General features: G+C 36.9%; 1 protein-coding gene across 1 annotated transcript in view; it reads left to right on the top strand.

Annotated features, from left to right (window-relative positions):
* The window catches only part of MEI4 (meiotic double-stranded break formation protein 4), a 133,563-nt gene that overhangs the window by 67,685 nt on the left and 46,961 nt on the right, over positions 1–18,917 (top strand). The window contains exons 3-4 of the mRNA XM_054279830.1: positions 1,774–2,022; positions 13,313–13,872. Of these exons, the coding sequence (XP_054135805.1) occupies positions 1,774–2,022; positions 13,313–13,872 (809 nt within the window). The remainder of the gene's footprint in view (positions 1–1,773; positions 2,023–13,312; positions 13,873–18,917) is intronic.

Genomic DNA, 18,917 nt, shown 5'->3' with positions numbered 1-18,917 from the left:
TTTCATTCACAGCTTTGAAGGCAGTTCAATTACTTGCATGCTTTTGTATTTGTAAACATTTCCTTTCATGTATAGGGCAAGCAAAAGTCTTTCACCAGCTTGCTGTCCCAGAGGTGCTAATCCTTTGAGTTTGAGAGAATCACCTTCTGCTTTTCACTGAAATTCTAGATATGAATTGAAAAGTTGTATGAAAAAGATTTTATCAGAAATTTTGCAAAAGTACCATTTAATGTATAACTGCTTTAAGTAAAGGATATATATAGTATAGTTCAGTTTCTAAAGGCTTACTATTTAATTAGTTTAAGAATGCACAGGTGGCTTAGATTAGGTGATTTTGCCCTGAAAAATGACAGAAATTGAATATTTCAAGTGGAGAAGAGTAGCTTAAAATATAGCAGTAGATAAATCAATCCCAAGGAATGTTTGCACTCTTGTCCTTTGTGCTCTGTACTATGTATAGTCTTAACTGGCTGCTGTGTCTGAATGGACAGAGTGCAAGGAGTACCCAGGAATTCTTTGTGCATTTCAGAAGTATTTGAAAGGTGAAAGAAATGCATAAAAAACAGTGCCTTCTGTAAGTGTCCCTGATGGATAAATGAATATTCGATGATTTATGACTTACTATCTAAAGTCAAGTACAACCAGAGGAAGAAATCAGCTTAGCGATAGCAGATGATCTGGTGAAAGGATGACCTAAAATACCTTTTTCAAATCTTTACTGTGACTATTTCGGAGCTGTTCAACACAAGTTATTAATGCTTAACCTGCAGCTTTGGTGGATAACAAGAAAAAAACAGCATTGTGAAAAAATTGTAGATGTCAAGGTCAGGGCAGAAGTGTAGAAAGTGATTTTTTTTTTCTTAAATTATTATTTTGGGAGTGATATTTTTTGAGGAAAAGAATACATCAAACAACTGAATGAAATTGTGTGGAATTAGGGAAAAAAAGTAACTTTGCTAATTAGATAGGCTGGTTGATATTAGTTGGTTTTAATTTAATTTTTTCCTTTTCTGCTCCTAGGCCCTGTGCTGTTGCACATTATGTAATCATCTATTTAAATATTTTATTTCTCTTACTCTTTTAATGCCTTTTGCCCCATTCTCACTGTTTGTAACAAAGCTTATGAAACTGTCTTCTTCACCAAGTAGCTACCTTACTAGCTACTTACATCCCTTTGATGCTGTCTGCTTTGCCTTCTGCAGGCTTGAGGCTTAATATAGACTTAAAAGGGCACCAATACCAGGTGAGCAAAACCAGACACAACCTCAAAGTTTTATGTTTTGAGCACTGAGGCTTTCTGGTACACTTTCAAGAAATTACATCTATTTTATTTAAGTATAAATAACCCCAAATGAATTCTTCTGTCATGGATTCTTCTGTCATGTCAGAATTCTTTTGAGGGGGAGGGAGTATCAGGTTGGGTTTTTTTGGGGCTAGTATTTTTACTTTCTTCATCCTTGCTTTAGTGGAGATAACATTTGCATTAAAATTATGCTAGGATAAGCCTATTTGAAGTGCTTACTATTTCCACAGTTATTCTCAGACACTGGCTGAATTTTATTTTTATAGCTGACTACAGCTCATGTATGTTCTGTTCTCACATTGTGCACAGATGCTTGTATTTCTGTTCTTGATGATTTAGGAATGCACTAGAAATTAAAGAATTGGCCTCACTGTTGAACAGTCTTCAAAGCCAAGAAAATATTTTGTGTCATTTCCTTAATGGAGTCATAGTGAAGTAATCTTTTTTTTTCTGTTTTTCTGATGCAATAGCAATCAAAGACGAAAGAGAAAATCAGATTTCGTATTTGAAAATATCAAAACTGGCATTGGCTTTTGCAATTATCCACTCAAAACCACCAGGGAAGAGTTCCAAAGAATACACAGAGTACCTTGCCAGAACTGTATCTGAACAAGATTTTGGATGGAAATGGAAAGTGGAAGTGCTGGAAGCTGAAGTTCTTCGATTACGACAGGAACTTCTTTTGAACAGGATCTCTCCAAGATTCTGCTTGGAAAATAGTAAGTTCCTCAAATAATTTCTGGCTATGTTGCAATAGCAAGGAACCAAACAGCTTTCATCTTGCCTGTACCATTTCTTGTACCTAGATGTGAGTCTTCAGTGTTGTACAGTTTTTTATTTTTCCCAAAGTTTTGAGGTAGTGGAACACTTAATTTATTTGTAGGGATTGTGCTTGAGAATTTGATGCTCATGCAGAATTTATATATTTAACCTTCAGAATCAATGTGTATTATACAAAATAATTGCAGATAAAAATTGTCAATACACAATGTTACTCTATAACCTTGGAAACACTAGTTTGTAATAACTAGTTTGTATTTACATATGGAACATGTCTTAAAGACATATTGCATATTTTTTAACCACCCTACAGATTTTAAAATCAGAATTTAAGCCTAAAGTGTTGGAAGTGCTAATCTTTAATATGTGTAACAGGAGCGTAGGGCAGGCCAAGGGACTGCATGTCTGTTGTTTCTGAAAGTGTATTGAGATTGTGGATATGGTGAATGTTTTTTATGGCATATGATAAAATATTGTGAGTCTGATATTATTGGATTCAGGAAAGCTTTTAGTCAAAGAAGAATAAAAAAAAATATGCTCTTAAACAGCACTGTTTCTCTGACTTTTGATGTGTAGTAAGTCATGCTCAGTTCAGGATATTGGTGGCACTGTGTGAGCTTAAAAATCAGGCAGTGGAGGATTTCTGCAGGCTCTGGGATGATACTTTCCTGGGAGATGAGGTCAAAACACTCTGGGCTGAAGGAGAGAGAAAGTTCACTGCTGAGGGTATCTCTAAAATCAAAATGTATAGCTAATTGCTTTATGACTTGAGATTTTTAAAAGGTTCCCTGGTGGAAAACTTGATGAGGCTTTACCATACTGCTTTTGTACTGAAACAGTAGCATCTTTATTGCCATGGCTAAAGAGTTCTAATTTGTAATGTTGACTGATGGAGAGATCATTAGACTTCAGCTAGAAGCTCTAATGGTTTATGTATTTAATTAGTATAATAGACCTTTCTCTACAGAGAAGTGATTTAATGACTATTCTTACTTTTTTATTGTCTGTGTGTCTATTTTCTGCAACCTATTGCAAACATGACATTTAAGACTAAAAGTAATTTTTAAATTCAGTTTCCAACAGGTGTCTTACGTTTTAGAAGAACTGGCTGCATATTGTCAGGAGAAATTTATAAACATCTAGTGTCTGGAGAGGCTAATCTAATTTCAGATTAAGCAGAACACAGAAAACACTACCAATTAGCAAAACATAGCAAACAAGATCAATTCACTTGCAACTTCTGTGTTCTAAGTCTAATTTTTGAAAGATTCTCTAAACTCTAAATTTTAATTTTGAGATAGGCAGAGAAAACTGTCCCTGGCAGATAACACCTCTTGCAAAGGATATTAATTTTCATTACCCTAGTGACACTGAAGTTTGTTCACAGACTTAAAATGTGATAATCTCTTCTAATTTTAGATGTCGTACACCTGCACTGTTTCTGCTGAGTGTGCATTCATGATTACAGTTCCACTGGAGACAAATGCTCAGTCTTGCTTTTGAGTAAAGAAAGATTGTTACTGTTACCTGATGGAATCTGTTGGTGAGATCTATGCACTTCTTGGGAGGTCAAGTTGATGATATATGTTAGCAGTAGGGCATCTGTGGTTGACATGTATGGGAAGATGGTTGTAGAAACAAGGCCTACCTGAAATAGGGGCCACTACACCACTGACATCTGCCCCAAGATAAAAAAAACACCTTTCTTTTGTGTTTTGTGCCAGTTTTGAGATTTTTCAAGCCTGTGGTGAATAGAAGCTAAAGGGTAGCTACTGCTGAGATACAAAGTCACAAGGAGGTTAAATCTAAGTAAGAGGAAAAGTGGTAATAAGTGGTGTTTCATCCTTTCAAGTGAAACTACTATAGACCCATCAAGCCATCTTTATGGTTTCCCAGGTTTACCACCTAATATCACACCAGAAGTTTGCTCTTTAGGGCTGAGGATGATTACTAGGACTGCTGTTAGCACCAAGTAATCTGCAGACATGGATCCTTTTCCTCCTCCACTCATTGCTGTAGCATCATTTCTGGAGCTGGTGTTCTGCTTAAAATAATGCAGCCTCATAAAAATATTTCAAAACCTCAGCCTTTCTATGGCTTTCTTCTGTTTTGATTCATGACTTTAGATACAGGAATAGTTGGGTTTCACAAAATCCACCACCAGAAAATCTCATGCAGTGAGGATAAGACTGCATTTGTTCCTGCTGGTGCCTCTTGAGAACTGAAGAGTTTGAGTCCTTCAGACAAGGTTCACTTTGCAGCTGTATGTTCTCTGCTTTGCATCCCAGATGTGAGAGCTTTCCTCTCCCACCTGCTGTTTGTAATAATAGTAGTAAGTCTTTCAGAGACTTCAGGAATGATTAGAAACTGTCCATGGAGTTTTATTTCCTAATGTGAGAAGTTTGTGAGCTGTTTTCCCCCTTCATATACAGTTGGACACAGTACAGATTTGCTAATACATGAAGGATAAAGAACAGAGAATCCATTTTTAAAAGAAATGATGCCTAAATTTCTTTGTTCCACCTGAAGAGTTCTTTGTCCTCAGAGACACTAAAACAGTTGTGGGTTCCTATCTTAGGGGGAGAAGCTTTGGTGCAGGTAAACTACTTGGTGGTATGAGTTCTTACAGATTAATGTGTTTTTCATGAAAGTGTTGAGTATTCACTGGCTGTGCTGTGTCTGACAGGTCCTTATTTGACTTACTGTTCAGTTGTCTTTCTGAATACAAGACTCTCTTCCTTGGTGGTGCTTTTGGCTGTATGTCAATCATATGTGGAGAAGGAGAAGCAAATATTTTTGGAATTATCTGTTATTTTTCACCTTGACAGTATTGTCCTGACAGCTAAGTCCATGGGTAGAAAAAAAAGTCAAATCTCATGTTAAATCAAAGTTTCATGCCTTTCTTTGATTTTGATTACAATTTGACAGAAAGGAGGATAGAAACTTCTTGATGTAATTTCAAGAATAAGCATTTAAAGTATTTGAGCATTCTGTTGTCACTTTGCTTTGGAGCAACAAGAAAAGATAAAGGTTCTTACAAAGCATTGATGAATTGATAGGTTCATGGATTGAAGCACCTGTCTTCTAAGACAAATTCCTTCACTCTTATCAGTTCATAAAATCAATGATCATATTGTTTCTTGGCAGGCTGTGTTAAAGAGCTCTGAAAAGCCTGCAGCTGTTACTGCAGCCCAAGAAGCCATAAATGCAGTATTCTACCCTTTTTTTGCCAAGCATGTATTTTAGGAATGACAATTTAGAGGATAGATGTTTATTACCTTGGTTGCTTCCAGCTGATACTCTTGAAGGTTCCAAATCGATTATCCAGGGTTTATGTTTAACAAAACTTGTCTCAAGTATGTGTTCCCTCTTCCTTAGCTTCACCTTCAAACTTGGTTCAAGTTAGTCCCTTCTAATGCAGTGGGTAGGAATTTACTGAACTGCTTGCTCCTCTAATTAAAATTAAAACCAGATTCTCTCTACCCTGTACCTTTTCAGAATTGGATAACTCTTCCTTTTATAGGTCATTTACAGTGGAACGTGTTCTGCCGTGCCCTGGAGTTCCCTCCCGTTTTTAGCCTCCACAGTAGCACATAAGCCAGTCACCCTACCACAGTGTGTCTGTGCTTAGGGAAATGCTGACCTCTGGGTCACACTGGGATTAACCTGAATGTCTGATTTTTAACTCTATCCTGGGGCTGTTTCACCTTTCAGGATACTGTCCTCTAAGTGTCAAAGAAGCAACTTGTATCTCTTTTGGGAATAATACCCAAAATAAACAAGAATTTTTAATCTCCTGTTTCACTCCTTAACTTGATGTGTTTCTTGAGGCATTTAGTTGTACATGTGGAAAAAGGGAACAACTTCCTTAGTACGTTAGTATGAATGAAGACACTTCAGTCTCATTTCTTCTCACTGGGAGCTTTATAGAACTGGAACTAGCCAGTTCAACAGCTGCAGTAAAACTGATGATAAGCATTACATAGCTACAGTTTAGCAGCCGCCTTGCTTTGGGCCACAGAATTCAGCCTCTCTTCCCTTTCCACTTCCCTGTAAGTAATGGCTTGGGAATTTCTTGCTCAAGAGAGGCAGAAACTCTGGGTGCTCACGTTACACCCCAGGATTTCCCTGGTAAGCAAAGACACGATCAGGTACATCCTGCTTTAATGATGTCAAGAAAAATGATGGCCAGTCCAAATATTTTCTGAATAATTGGATTCCAAACTTCTGAAAGGGCAAAACTCTCCATCATGACTTAAGTAATATAGCTTATGATGTTTTCTCTGCCTCCTTACATTAAAAGGAGTGGTGAGAGAACATAATTGATAATGGATTTTTTAAGCTCATTTTCAAAGAGAAACCAATCAGATGAATTCAGAAAGGTCAGACCAAAACCTGAAGGTTTCCTCAGTGGGTATGTTATCTGCAGCCTCATAAAGGAGTCTTCCTTGTTATGGAGTTAACAGCAGTCTGCACCTGACTGAATAGTAATGATACAAACACATTAGTCTGTTAGGGGAAATTATTTCCCTCCCCAGAAGACAGATGAAATAGTGTGAAATGTTCACATATGTTGTAAATAGCACTTAGCAACAATTTTAGTTCCTATGACATGGTACTAAGGTCGAGGACTACAGACTAGAATTTCCAAGCCATCATGGTGTGTTTAAGGAAAAGCTGTTTTTTCATGTTGGCGTGTTTAAATGTGCTGCTGTTACAGATTGCTGTGTCCTGTCATCACTTTCCTCTGCTGGTATTTGGAAGGAGGACAAAAGCACAGCAATTGCAGAGGAGCTGTCAGCCTCTGAGGGGTATCTTTTACTTCTTGCTTTTTCTCTCTTCCTTTTTCTAAGGTCAGAGTATTCTCCATTGGGCAGCACTCAACTCTTAATTTGATGTTGCCATGGAAAACAGTTCTGATTATTTTTTCAGGTGCTTAGGGATCTATGTTTCTGCATGAAGACGTTCTACCTTCCTATTTCTTGCTTCCCCAACCCCCCTAGATAAAAATATGTGTCTTTCTCTTCATTCAGATCCATAAGGGCAGCCCAGTGTGTCATCTCAACATTTTTTTCTCTAAGGCTTAGGGGTGTCACGCAAACAGCACTTCAGAAATGAAATTTGACATCTTAAGTGTGCTGGTGTACTCCCATGCATCTACCAGTGGTAATAATGCAAGTAGGCAGCATGGCAAGGAATGTCTCACAACCTAAGAAGTATTTTATGTTTTTATGAGAACAAAGAAATGAAAGCAGATCTGTGAGATGGCAAAAATGAAGTTAAATTGTGTTTAGCACAGATTTATAGGAATATGACTCTTGGAATATGATGATGAGATAAATCTGTTCTCCATAATTGTATTGACACAATGGGGAACTTCATGAAAGCTGAGGCCTTTTCAGGATAATTAAATAAGTTAATTTGCAATCTGTAAAAAGCACCAGCTGGAGTGTAATGATTCATTGAAATCTCAGAGTACTGCTCCTCCCATGGATAACAGGTCTGTTTTGGTTGTGGAAACTTTCTCCCTTTGAAAGCAGGTGCTGCCTGTCTTATCTGATGGCATTGCTACAGCTGTTCTAAGCACATAACTGGGGCAAAAGGACCCAAGAAACATCCTTGTCTTTCCAGATTTCTGTGTAAGCAAGGCATTCAGAGGCAAAACCAACCTAATTTTTCCAGCAAGAGAAAGGGTTTGTTATTATTTTATTAATTTGGTATAAGATGTGTAGTGATTATTAGTAATAAGATTCATAAAAACAAGTGGGATTTATAGTTTAGTGTAGATTATCTTCTTTTCTTCTGGGTAATAGAACAATAGTTTTGGGGAAAACTGAATGTATATAGTAAAAACAGATTAAGAAGTGGCAATTAGGATCCTTTTGCCTTTAAGTCTACTGTGGAAAGCTAAGAATCAGTCAATTTTTTTCCTGGAAATACAGAATCACAGAATGGTGGAGGTTGGATGGGGCTACTGAAGATCATCTTGTCCAAGCCTCTTGTCAAGCGTGGTCATCTAGAGACAGTTGTGCAAGTTCGTGTCCAGACATTTTCTGAGTATCTCTGAGAGTGGAGATTTCACAACCCTTTTGGACAACATTAACCCAGCTCAAACTTGGAATCTAGTTGCTCAAGCAGATCTTTGTTTGTGTCCTGGATATACAGACAGAAAAGCCAGGCATTTATACCATGTTGTATTCAAGAAAAGCAGTATTTTTAGGTAGGTACACTTTAGCTGACTTCTTAAGGAGTCCATCTCATTTTAGCCTCCATCTCACTAAGTTGCATCCAGATCATTGCAGTCTTCATAGGCTGATATTTCCTGTCTCAAAGCTCAGTTTGTTTCATAATGCAGAACATTTTTAATAAGACATAATGCTTACAGTTTAGTACTACCAGTTCAGTCAGGTAGTCTATTTAGAGATAACATTAATTCATTTAGTATTTTGAAATATCCCGTATCTGGCTTAGAACTCACATTTCAGTCACATCATTGAGATGGTCAATATTGTAAAGCTTGTCAGATCTTTTGTTGTTGAAGCTGCTTAGTGAGCATTAACTGACCCAAATCTGTATGTTTGTCACCTGATTATTTACCCTTTCATATCTTTACTGCAAGTTTGCTTTGTTTGACTCAAACTACAGAAGGTTCGTGCTGTCACCTACAGAGATCCCTTAAAAATGAATGTTTATATCCTCAAAATCCTTCTCAGTTCTTACTGAATTCTGAACATTTAGGTGCCTTATGTGAGCAAAATCCCTAACAAATTGAAGGATATGCTTCTAAGCCTTTAGAGAAGCACTTAAATCCTAGCATTGAACAATTTGAGAATTTAGATACTCAGTCCTATATTAATTTCTATGAAATTATCCCTAAATGGGATAAACTATGTCAGCATCCACCTTAAGCATTAAAAAAGCACCTTCCATTCAAACAAAGGACCTTTCTCGTCCAAGTCAGTTACAAAAAAACACCCCATGGAGATGCAGAAGCAAAGTGTGGGATACAAGGCTTCTAAGAGTTCTTATTTGGACAATTCTAATAATATCTTGTAATATTTTTGGATTATTATTATGGAATAATGAAAATAGAAGTTTGGCTTGGTTCCAATGGGGTGCTAAACACATAAGAGTTCATGACGAAGGGAGAGTTGTTTTTTCCTCAACCAGTCAGCTTAGTTAGTAATGAAAACAGCAGAATAGAGGCAGCATTACACATGAAAGAAAGGCAAGGAAAATATATGTGTTTTTGAATAAGGGAATAAACTTGATTCATTGTTCATGGAAAGTGCACTTCAAACAAACTGATCAATGAAAATTAAATGAAGAATAACAGAGCTCTGAAAAATGTAGATAATTTCATATATGTTTTCATTTCCTTTTAGAGGTTATTGACTGAACACCTGCTTAAAAAGCAGAATGCTATTAATGTCTCATTTTTAGTTGTCTCTTGTTTTTCTTTTTTAGAAGTAGAACTGAGAGTATCAACTGTAACTGAGTTTTAAGAGAACTTCACATGTCTGATGTCAGTGGTTTTGATTTTCAAGTGATAATCCATGTGTCTGCTCATGAAATGAGGGAATATAAACAACAGCTAATGCTTGAAATGGTAGTAATTTTCTCTCTGCAGAATTCAGATCATGTCTTCACCTTGCTTCTCACCTCTGCCACCTTCAAGCCACTTTTCTGTCACCATCTTATTGCAGGCGTTCCATACTGTTGTCTCCTTATTGCAAAAGTCTAACACCTTCTCGATATTGTCTCATGGGCATCTCTTCAGGGCACTGCCTCTTTCTTCACAAAGCAGCCAACTAACTCCAGCTCAGTTCCCAACCAGCCAACCCACTTTTTTATAGCATCTTCTTCCCATTGGTTACAGCTGTGGCCTGGTAAAGTCAGGCCTATTCCTAATCTTTAATATTTGGCCCAGCTGCAACTCTTTAGGGGTAAGATTACTTTCTACACTATCTTTATTTTCTTATAGTCTATCCCACTACACTTTTCTGTTCTTCAGTCCCTGTTGGTGGTGAAACTGCAGGTAGATTAAGTTTTTCAGAAGACTTGAAGATCATTTTACCATTTCACAGTAATTCCATCAGTTGAGGACCCTTCTTCCAGGTTTTAATTGTAGCACTATTTGCAGCATTTGGCCTTTCTCTTTCACATGTTTTCCAGTCTGAGGCAGCCACCAGCAGAGTGTCTTAGGAAAGCATCTTCCACCACCCCAGCTCCTACTACACAGATCTTACACCTTCTGCCTCTTCTACTCCCCACTGGGTAGTGAGAGAATGAATGTGGGAAATGGGATTGACTTTGGTGTTTTCTAGAGCTCTGCTTCCTTAGGACTAGCTGAAGGCTCCCTATTCTCTAATCATGGGGCTGGTTGCCATCTCACTGCCCTGATGAAAGCCTCTGTTTTGTGGTCCCACTGCAATATGTAAGTTCTGAGTCCTAGTGCCAGCACACCCTGCTGACACACTGCAGTATGTAAGTCACTCCCTCGTCCCTCGAGTGCCTTCTGATTTTCAGGTCACACTTTTTCTACAGAAGTGTGTATGTGTAGAGGGATGTGAGTTCTTCAGCCTGTGCACCACAAGGCTCTTTGTGGTACCATATCTTGCTTTGCTTTTCAGCTCAGGAACTTAGTTCAGTAAGGAACTAAAGTACTAAATAGGAATTAAGAACTTAAATATTTCCTGAATCTGATGTGACAAATTTAAGGAGACTATAAAATTGTTCACAACCAGATATTTCATTACTTATAGTGTTGTAAAATTTGTGGTCACTTTACCACACACACTACATTTTCATATTTCTTGTTCCAATACACTTAGAGTCAAATGTTCTTGAAATTAGTATTTAAAGATTCTTGTTAGTCTGAAGCAGGCTTAATGCCATTTCTGTTATTTTTTATTTTTTTTTTTACTTGATAACCACATGGTGTGAACATCAAGACTGCTTTCTCATTTGAATAGTAGGTAAGTACAAACTAATGAGTTTAGCTTCTTTCAAGAAAAAAATTACAAGCTATTTCTAGACATGTAGAGGCAAGTAATGAGTATTTCCTGGTGCATTGTTATTTTTGTCTTACAACATAACTGCCACCTCCTCCCCAAATGACTGAAACATGTAAATTGCTTAACAATTTTAAGCATTTTTTATTATTCATTTAGCTGGAAATACACTGATATTGAGGACTTACTGTAACAGGGTTTTCTGGAAGCTCATCATGGAACAGGAGTTTGATATTGCAGTGACTAGGAACCTAACCATAAATGAAATATTGCCTCCTAGTAGAAGGAGTTTTGCATTGAATACCCTACCTCTTTTATTTGGGAACATCTTAAGTTTGGTTTCTATGGATATTGCTGTACTATTCTTCCCTTTTTCTTCTCATTACTTCACCTTTCTTTCACCTCTTCAGTGTTTGGTTGTTTGGTTTATTTCTTTTACACTTCCACAAGAGAATCAGAAAACATACATATGGGGTTTTTTGCACATACTTCTTGCTTTGCAGCTCCTGACATTAAATCCTAATGAGCAATTTTCATGTTGCCCCATGGGATTGAGAATAGGAACAAAATAACCACATAGTGGAACTCACAGTAGATGGATTCCCTGGAAAGGCCTATTTTCCTTAAATGGCACCAAAAAACCACTTTTCAATTTTTTTTTTTTTCTGAAATGTGTTTTGCTCAAAACCCAAGGGAGAGAAGACATGAAAGATGGATTCCTCTTATTGTTAGTCAGACCATGGGAAGTGTGCTTTGCTTCTTTGCTTGCTTTCCAAGTTGAAAATGCTAGGCTGGCCTTAAATGTCCAGCTTTTCCTACTTTCTGGAAACAGCAGTTGATTTCCCTACAGTTAGCCCTTTCATTTTGAGTCAGTTGGTGCCAATACTGTGCAATTTCAAATATGTCTGAATGTTAAAGACATGAAACTCAATAATAAATAAATAAACCACATTTCCAGTTTTGATCTCGATAATAGTACTTTCATTGATACTGGTATGTTTTCAGAGACTTGATGGTCAGAATTCAATTTGAATAGGTGAATTTAATGAAGTCCATATTAAAATTTTTGAATAGTTTTTCATTAACATACAGAATACTGTAGGTTGCTGCTTAGGGATGTTTTCTGTGTTAAAAATGCTTTTTTTAACTTGCTATGAAATATAACATCTATTTCCTGTGCGGCCAAACCATCTATAATTTGTTTTAATTAATTTAAGAGGCGTATGGTACTGCATGGGATCCTTGTGGAAAATGAACAGTATAGTCAAGTTTTCCAAGACTGAGAAGGGAAGCAGGGCTGGGCCAGGTGTTGGTCAGATGGGGATCAAGCTTTGCCTTGTGGCACTGAGATGTTTATGGGTGTTGGTCTTACACTTCACTTCTCTGGCTTGTTTTGACTGTAATCCTTTGTCATAGGCAGCATGTAGAACAGGTGTCTTTTGTCACCTAGAGCTGAGTTTATGTCGAGAGGCATTGCCTTAAATGTATTTAATGTTTGAAATGGGATGAAAGAGATTCTACAGTAGCACGCAAAAGTAATTTATTGGTGTGAATGTACTGTATACTCTTGTAATGTAGTTTATGTGTCTTTGAAGGAGATGGTATGAGATAGGTGATGACTGAAGAAGCTTTTGATTCTCAGTGTTCCTCTTTGTTAAATAATGAAAAAATCAAACCTAATGTTCTGTTCAACTCTGACTGTTAGAATTTCCTACCTGACTGGGGAAAGAGAGTATACATAAAGCAGAATATTTTATTTGATGCAGTTATAGTAACAGACTTTCACTGCCTTCTAAAAGCAGTCTGAGTTTTTGAGAATAAAAGCAGTGAAAATGTTTGGAGGACCAGAAATTTACATGCATTTTCTTCCCTGGAAATTAATGGGAGTGTTTATATTCACTTAAATTGTTTGTTTACTTATATATAGGAAAAATTAAAATTTCTGACAGTTTTAAACTCAAAATTACTGTTCATATTACTATGAGCATAAAACATCTTGTTCACAAATAGACATTAACTTCTGAATTTTTAACTTTCATTTAAAAATGCTTTCTTCCACAGCTAAGTTCTAGTCATGGGAAGTTCTCGGAGAGCCAACACATGCATGTATTACATGAATTTTGCATGGAAGCAAAAAGGAGAAAGTATATATGGCACTTTCAATAAGCATGTATCTAAGCATTGCACAAATGTAATTTTCATGTTTGCATTTCAGGAAAACAGGATACCTCTGCTGAAACTCCTCTGGGTCAGGAATCTATAAACCCTACAAGTTACTCGAGCCAGCTAGAAGACTCTGGATGTGATGTCTGTAATGACTCTGCATTTGATTCTTTAGGCATAGCTTCAGATTTTCACCAATCTGAGCATAATTTCAACACTTCTAAACATTGGTTGGAAAGAGTTCCTCCCCTGAATCTTTGCCATACTAGCAAGGAGCAATCTCTGACTGCTCCAGTGCATTTTTTGCAACGTTTGCTTGAAATAAGAAAACTGTCAGAAAGAGGAGTTCTTCAAGCAGACTTCTCAGAGCTTGAGAATGATTCTTTCACCATATGCAATTCAGTGTCTGAGTTGCTTGATGGACTGACTTTTTTTTACAACAGTCCTAAATTCCCAGCTCCAGGTTTCCTTACTGAAGGGGTTTGTGTTTTGCTCAGTTTAATAACTGATACGAAATTATCAAATCATGTTTTGAAGAAGTCTTTCAAGAAGATAGAAGAATTTAAGAAAAATCTAATTCAAGTTATTTTAGGAAATAGGAGTGTCAATAGGGTAAGTTTAAAAAATTCCTTCTTTCATATCTTATGTCCATATACTGTAATATTCTCCTGGTTTTATGCACTCTTAAAACACCAGTTTGTCTTGTATTTTGAAGAGCACCAGAGATATTTGTGATTTTTTTTTTTGGAATATGGATAATAAATCCTCTGAAGCACTTGAAAAAGTTCTTGCTCATGCATGCAAGAGCTTCTAGCCTATTCCCAAGTACAAGACTTCTAAATAACTGATAAAAATGCAGTTTAAAGCAATTTTATAGATAATATGCAGGAAAAACACATTGTTTCTCCTGCTATATGGAGATGTACTGTAGATATTTATTTATATGTAATGAACTGCTTTCTTTAGCATCTAAATAAAATAGTTTGTTTGCTTCAGATATCCATCATTCTCTAGCTACTTGCAAATTTGTTTTTTAAAAATATATAAGCAAATGAGTGAGGAGTTAAAAAAAAATGTCCCCATCACAAACAACAAGTAGGACTGAATTGCATTTTGTTTGTATTCATTGGTGTGTGTAAAAATCAACATGTATCATCATGTTAATTTCCTCATTCAACTGAAATATCCCTGTCTTTCTTCACAAGATGCCCTGCAGGTAGTGAATCCCATTTTTGGGATTTTTAGTTTTTATTCTGGATTTTAGAGTATCTTGGAACAGACATGATGGTTGTATTTTTTGACACTTGGATGTACCAATTTAGTGTCCCCATGTGAGTAACTGTGCTACCAGAACAGCAAATTATCTTATCCCTGTAATCCTTGGAGCCTAAAGAATGTTTTCTGGATACTAGGTCCCTATTCTAGAATAAATTCTAAAGTTGCCTCTCTCAAAATGAGAGCCTGGACATCTGATATGCCTATGGATGGATGTACCCATTTGTCTTAATTTAAATTGAATCCAACACACTGTGTATTGAATGTTTACCCCAGAACATGAACATCAAATAAATATTGTCGCCATATTAAGAGAGGATTGGGGGAAAAGGATGTAATTGTATTTTTGTTAGGAAGCATTCAGACTGAAATCTTTCCAGGACTAGAGCTTTGTGTTTCTAGTATCAGAAACATTTCCACTTTAGTGTCTGCATGGTGTAAGACTCAGTTTCTAACTAGAGGTGTCCCTGGTCAGTGTTTTGAAAGGATATAACCATACATTCCATTTGTATGACATCAGGAATGTAGTTATACAGGTGTGACTCCTTTTGTGTGTGTGTGTGTGATCACTGGATAAAAAAAAAAGGTTTGAACAGTCCTTCATTAAGGACTTCTTTATAATTGATGATGTCCACTGTTTCCACCATTTCCCATCCTCTTCCTGATTGGGAAGTCAGTAAATAATTGAAATAAGTTTGTGTGGAAGAGCAACCCAGAGATTATCCAGAGATGGATTTTATGTTGATTGGAGGAATCTGGCAAAGTCTAAGTGAGAGGTGTCACATCTTAAATGGGAGAAAATACTCTGATAGATCAGGGGTGTTTCAGGCCTGCAAAGTATTTTTATGAATCCTTCAGGAGAGACAGAGTACGTCCACATAAATTGAAAGTGGCATGTTTTCTCTGAATAACTTCACTGAAACAGATGGCTTTTTATGAGATGTGTTGGATCTTGCTTCCACAAAATATTGACATAAGAGTCATTACTACTGGCAGCCATTACTTCAGTCAAACAGATCCAAAGAGTTTAAAAATTGTATAAACCAATTACTAAGGGGGATAATCTTGGATTCTAATCTCCCAGATTAGAGGTTTGGTTTTCTTTAAAAGGAATTAAAAATGGAAATAAATGTGTAGCATTCAGAATTAGTAGTGTAAATTGTATAACTAATCCTTCATGTGCTGTGTACCAGATATCTCCCAGGAACACTTTATACAAGTGATGATTGAAATATCACAATTATAGGTTTTAAAAAGAAATACCATTACTTACAAGGCTATCTTCTGGAAAGGGTCGCAAACTGTATGAATTTCAGTTCCAGGAAAATACTTAAATCTCTCCAGCATAAAAGTGTAAAGAATTTTGTTGTATCTAACCTTACTGTCAGAAAGCATTTGTATAGACAGCCAAGACAGCCATGCAGCAATGTAGTATTTTACACAGCTTTCCCTTTATCATTCTCATCACTAAAACTGTCAGGATCTTGTAAGAAGTACAAAGGTCTGTGAGAAATACCTTCAAAAACCTCACCAAGAGAAGTGGCTGTGGATTACACTTTACTAATTAATTACATCTTCAAAAGAAATCTCAGATTTTTTCAGAGCAAGTTAAATAACTTTAAATAATCTTTGAGAACTGGGAAATGAGTCATTATCTCTATCTTAGATGTAAAGGAATAAAAACAGCAGCAGAATTACTTTCTGTAACTCTGGAGTCCTATTGTTTGAAATGTTTCCAATTATAAAGCATTGAAGCTGTAAGAACCAGCAAACGTGTATTCAGAAATTTTTTTCCTGGATTCAGCTGCCTCAAGCTGCCTAAACTCTTGGATAGAGTCTGACCTGAAACTCCAAACTGACATAGATATCAAAAGGAAAAAAAAAAGTCAATTAAGGTATGTGACAGAAAATAAAAGGTAATTTTACATAAAATATTAAATTATTTATATCAAAAAATTAAAAATAGCCTCTTGAATTTTCCTTTTTCAAATTTTCTTTTTTCCCTCCATGTTTGGAGGGCAGCTCAGAAATATGCACACAGTTGTTAGACATACAATCTTTTGCAATAAACCTTCTGGAAATATCTCAAAAAGGGAGCCTCAAGTCACAGCTGCTCAGGGTGAAGCATGAATTTTCAGAGGTTCAACTGTCTGTGCAAGGCCTAACTTTGCACCTTCTGCTGTGGTGCAAAGCACAGCAGAAGGTGCAAAGTTTTGCAGTTGTGCAGTTTTGCATCCCTGTATATCCCACAGAAAAGTTTTTGAGGATTCTGAGTCTAACTCTGGTATAGATGAGCTGTTGCTTTCATGCAGCAAAATGTGTGACAGTCACTGCTGATCTGTGGTGCAAGTGCTTTGTTCATAACCAGTTTTTGAGTCCTCAGCACTGAGACCTTGCAGGTTTGTAGGGCTGTGTATTGCCTTGCAGTTTGTAAGTTGCTCATTTGTGTTCAGTCGCTCCACTGACACACGCTGCTATGTCAGCAGAACCACGGTTGTATTTATGTAGGTTCCTTGAAAGTCCTGCTTTCAAGCAGACCAAAGTGTACTATAAAACTCTGTGAGATTGTATTCAGTTGGCAGAGCCACTGGCTCTGGCTTTCAAATGTACTCTACAACCTGACAAAACATGGGAAAACATTTTGCATGGAAAACTCTGGTAGGAGCTATGGTATATAATTTCAGCCCCAGTGGAGTAGAAACTTCAGAAAGGAAACACTGGAACATTGTTTGGTGCTTAATTTACCTGCTTGGGATTTTACAATGTCTTTGTCCACCTCTACAGAGACACAGCAAAATGTACATTTCTCCTGCTCCTAGTTGCATCACTTGCTCACTGGCACTGCAGTGTGCCTGTTGTGTTGATGTTGTCCAGAATGTGTTCAAACAGGGGATAATTTCTCCTATGTCAGAAGAATACAACAGTTGGAGGCACTGGGGATTCCCAACTCCCTGTGCTGTTTAGGGTAGCATATATGTTTTGTATTTCTGGTGGAGGTTTTGGCAGCAGAGCACTTCAGAGATGACATCCTGAAGCTTGCCTGGAAGCCTCCTGTGGTGAATCTGGGCTTGCTGTAGGTTCATGATATATGGAATTAGCTTTAAAATCAACTCCATCTGACAGAAATTAAGAAGCTTTATATGTGTCATGTTTACGTCTTTTGTCTATACAGCTGTGTGAAACTTCAAAACAGTTATTGTGAGGGAATCCAGAGTCTCATTTATTACTTTGGAGATAGAAGAAAAAGAGGTTTATCTTTAGCCTCTTTCAGTGCCATTCAGTTGTGTTCAAAGCTGTCATGGCCAAGTACATCACAGGATGCTGCATTATGTAGGATTTCTGTGGTGTGATCCTTAGTGGTGTCACAACAGTTTGTCAGCATTGTAGACAATTCAGTTCACTGACTGTACTTCTTTTAGGTGCAGCTGATACTGTAATTCAGAGCCTGGTTAATGCATCTGTTACAGGCCAAAAGATCCTGGCCTTAGTCATGGGTTTTTTACAGAGATCTGTGTGTGTTTCTTGGACCTCATGTTTTAAGGAGTTAACCAAAACACAAAGACAGTACTTTTGGGATTCTAACGTTGAGCTGTATTGAGCTCCTGTTCAACAAATACCTCATCTCTCTGGCCCATCTCACTCATAATGTCTTTCAAGCAAGACCTGGAAAGAAAAGAGATGTGTTTTGGTGGTGTGTTGTTTGTTTCTTCTCGTGCTGTGTTTAAAACATCAGTACTGACTTTGAAGATGATGTTAAGTCATGAATTGCCGTTCCAGTCAGACAGCACACACATAAAAAAAGGTTATGTGATGCTTCTTTCCTTTTTCTTTTTTTTTAACCTTTTTCTTTTTCAGAAATTGGCTGCCTTTAGGGTAGTTGTTTTGAATTTACTAGCATTAACAGCATCTGGAGGGACACTGAGACATCAACATAGTTTTAGGAACTGTTTGGGACTTTACTACCCATTTTAATTTTTCTCTCATGTTTCACCTAAAAGCCTTTATGTAAAATTTTGCCGCTGCTCAAAATACTACTATTGATAACATTTAACAGAAAAGCAATTGCAGGAGTTCTGACTAGTATTTTACTGCCTTTACTGGGTATTTGTGTGAGAAAGAATTCACAATTCTTCATGAAAATAGTTGAAAAGTAATACATTGAAAAGCATAAAGAGAAATGTTTCAATCTCAGTGGCAATTATAAAATGAAATGTATATGTGTGCATGTGCAGTTTAAATAGCACACATTCATCAGAACCATGGTTTTGAATCTTTTCTTGTCTAGGATACAGTTTGTATGATTCATTAATGACTGAATTTTCCTGGAAGAGAGTCATCATAAACTTACTCTGATGCTTGAATACATGCAACAGTATGCATTT

The sequence above is a fragment of the Melozone crissalis genome, unplaced genomic scaffold (assembly GCF_028551555.1).
Source record: "Melozone crissalis strain CALT ecotype California unplaced genomic scaffold, PUWL_Pcris_2 ptg000027l_1, whole genome shotgun sequence".
NCBI classification, from domain to species: Eukaryota; Metazoa; Chordata; class Aves; order Passeriformes; family Passerellidae; genus Melozone; species Melozone crissalis.
The sequence above is the reverse complement of the archived record's forward strand: the minus strand, read 5'-3'. Positions and strand labels throughout refer to the sequence as shown.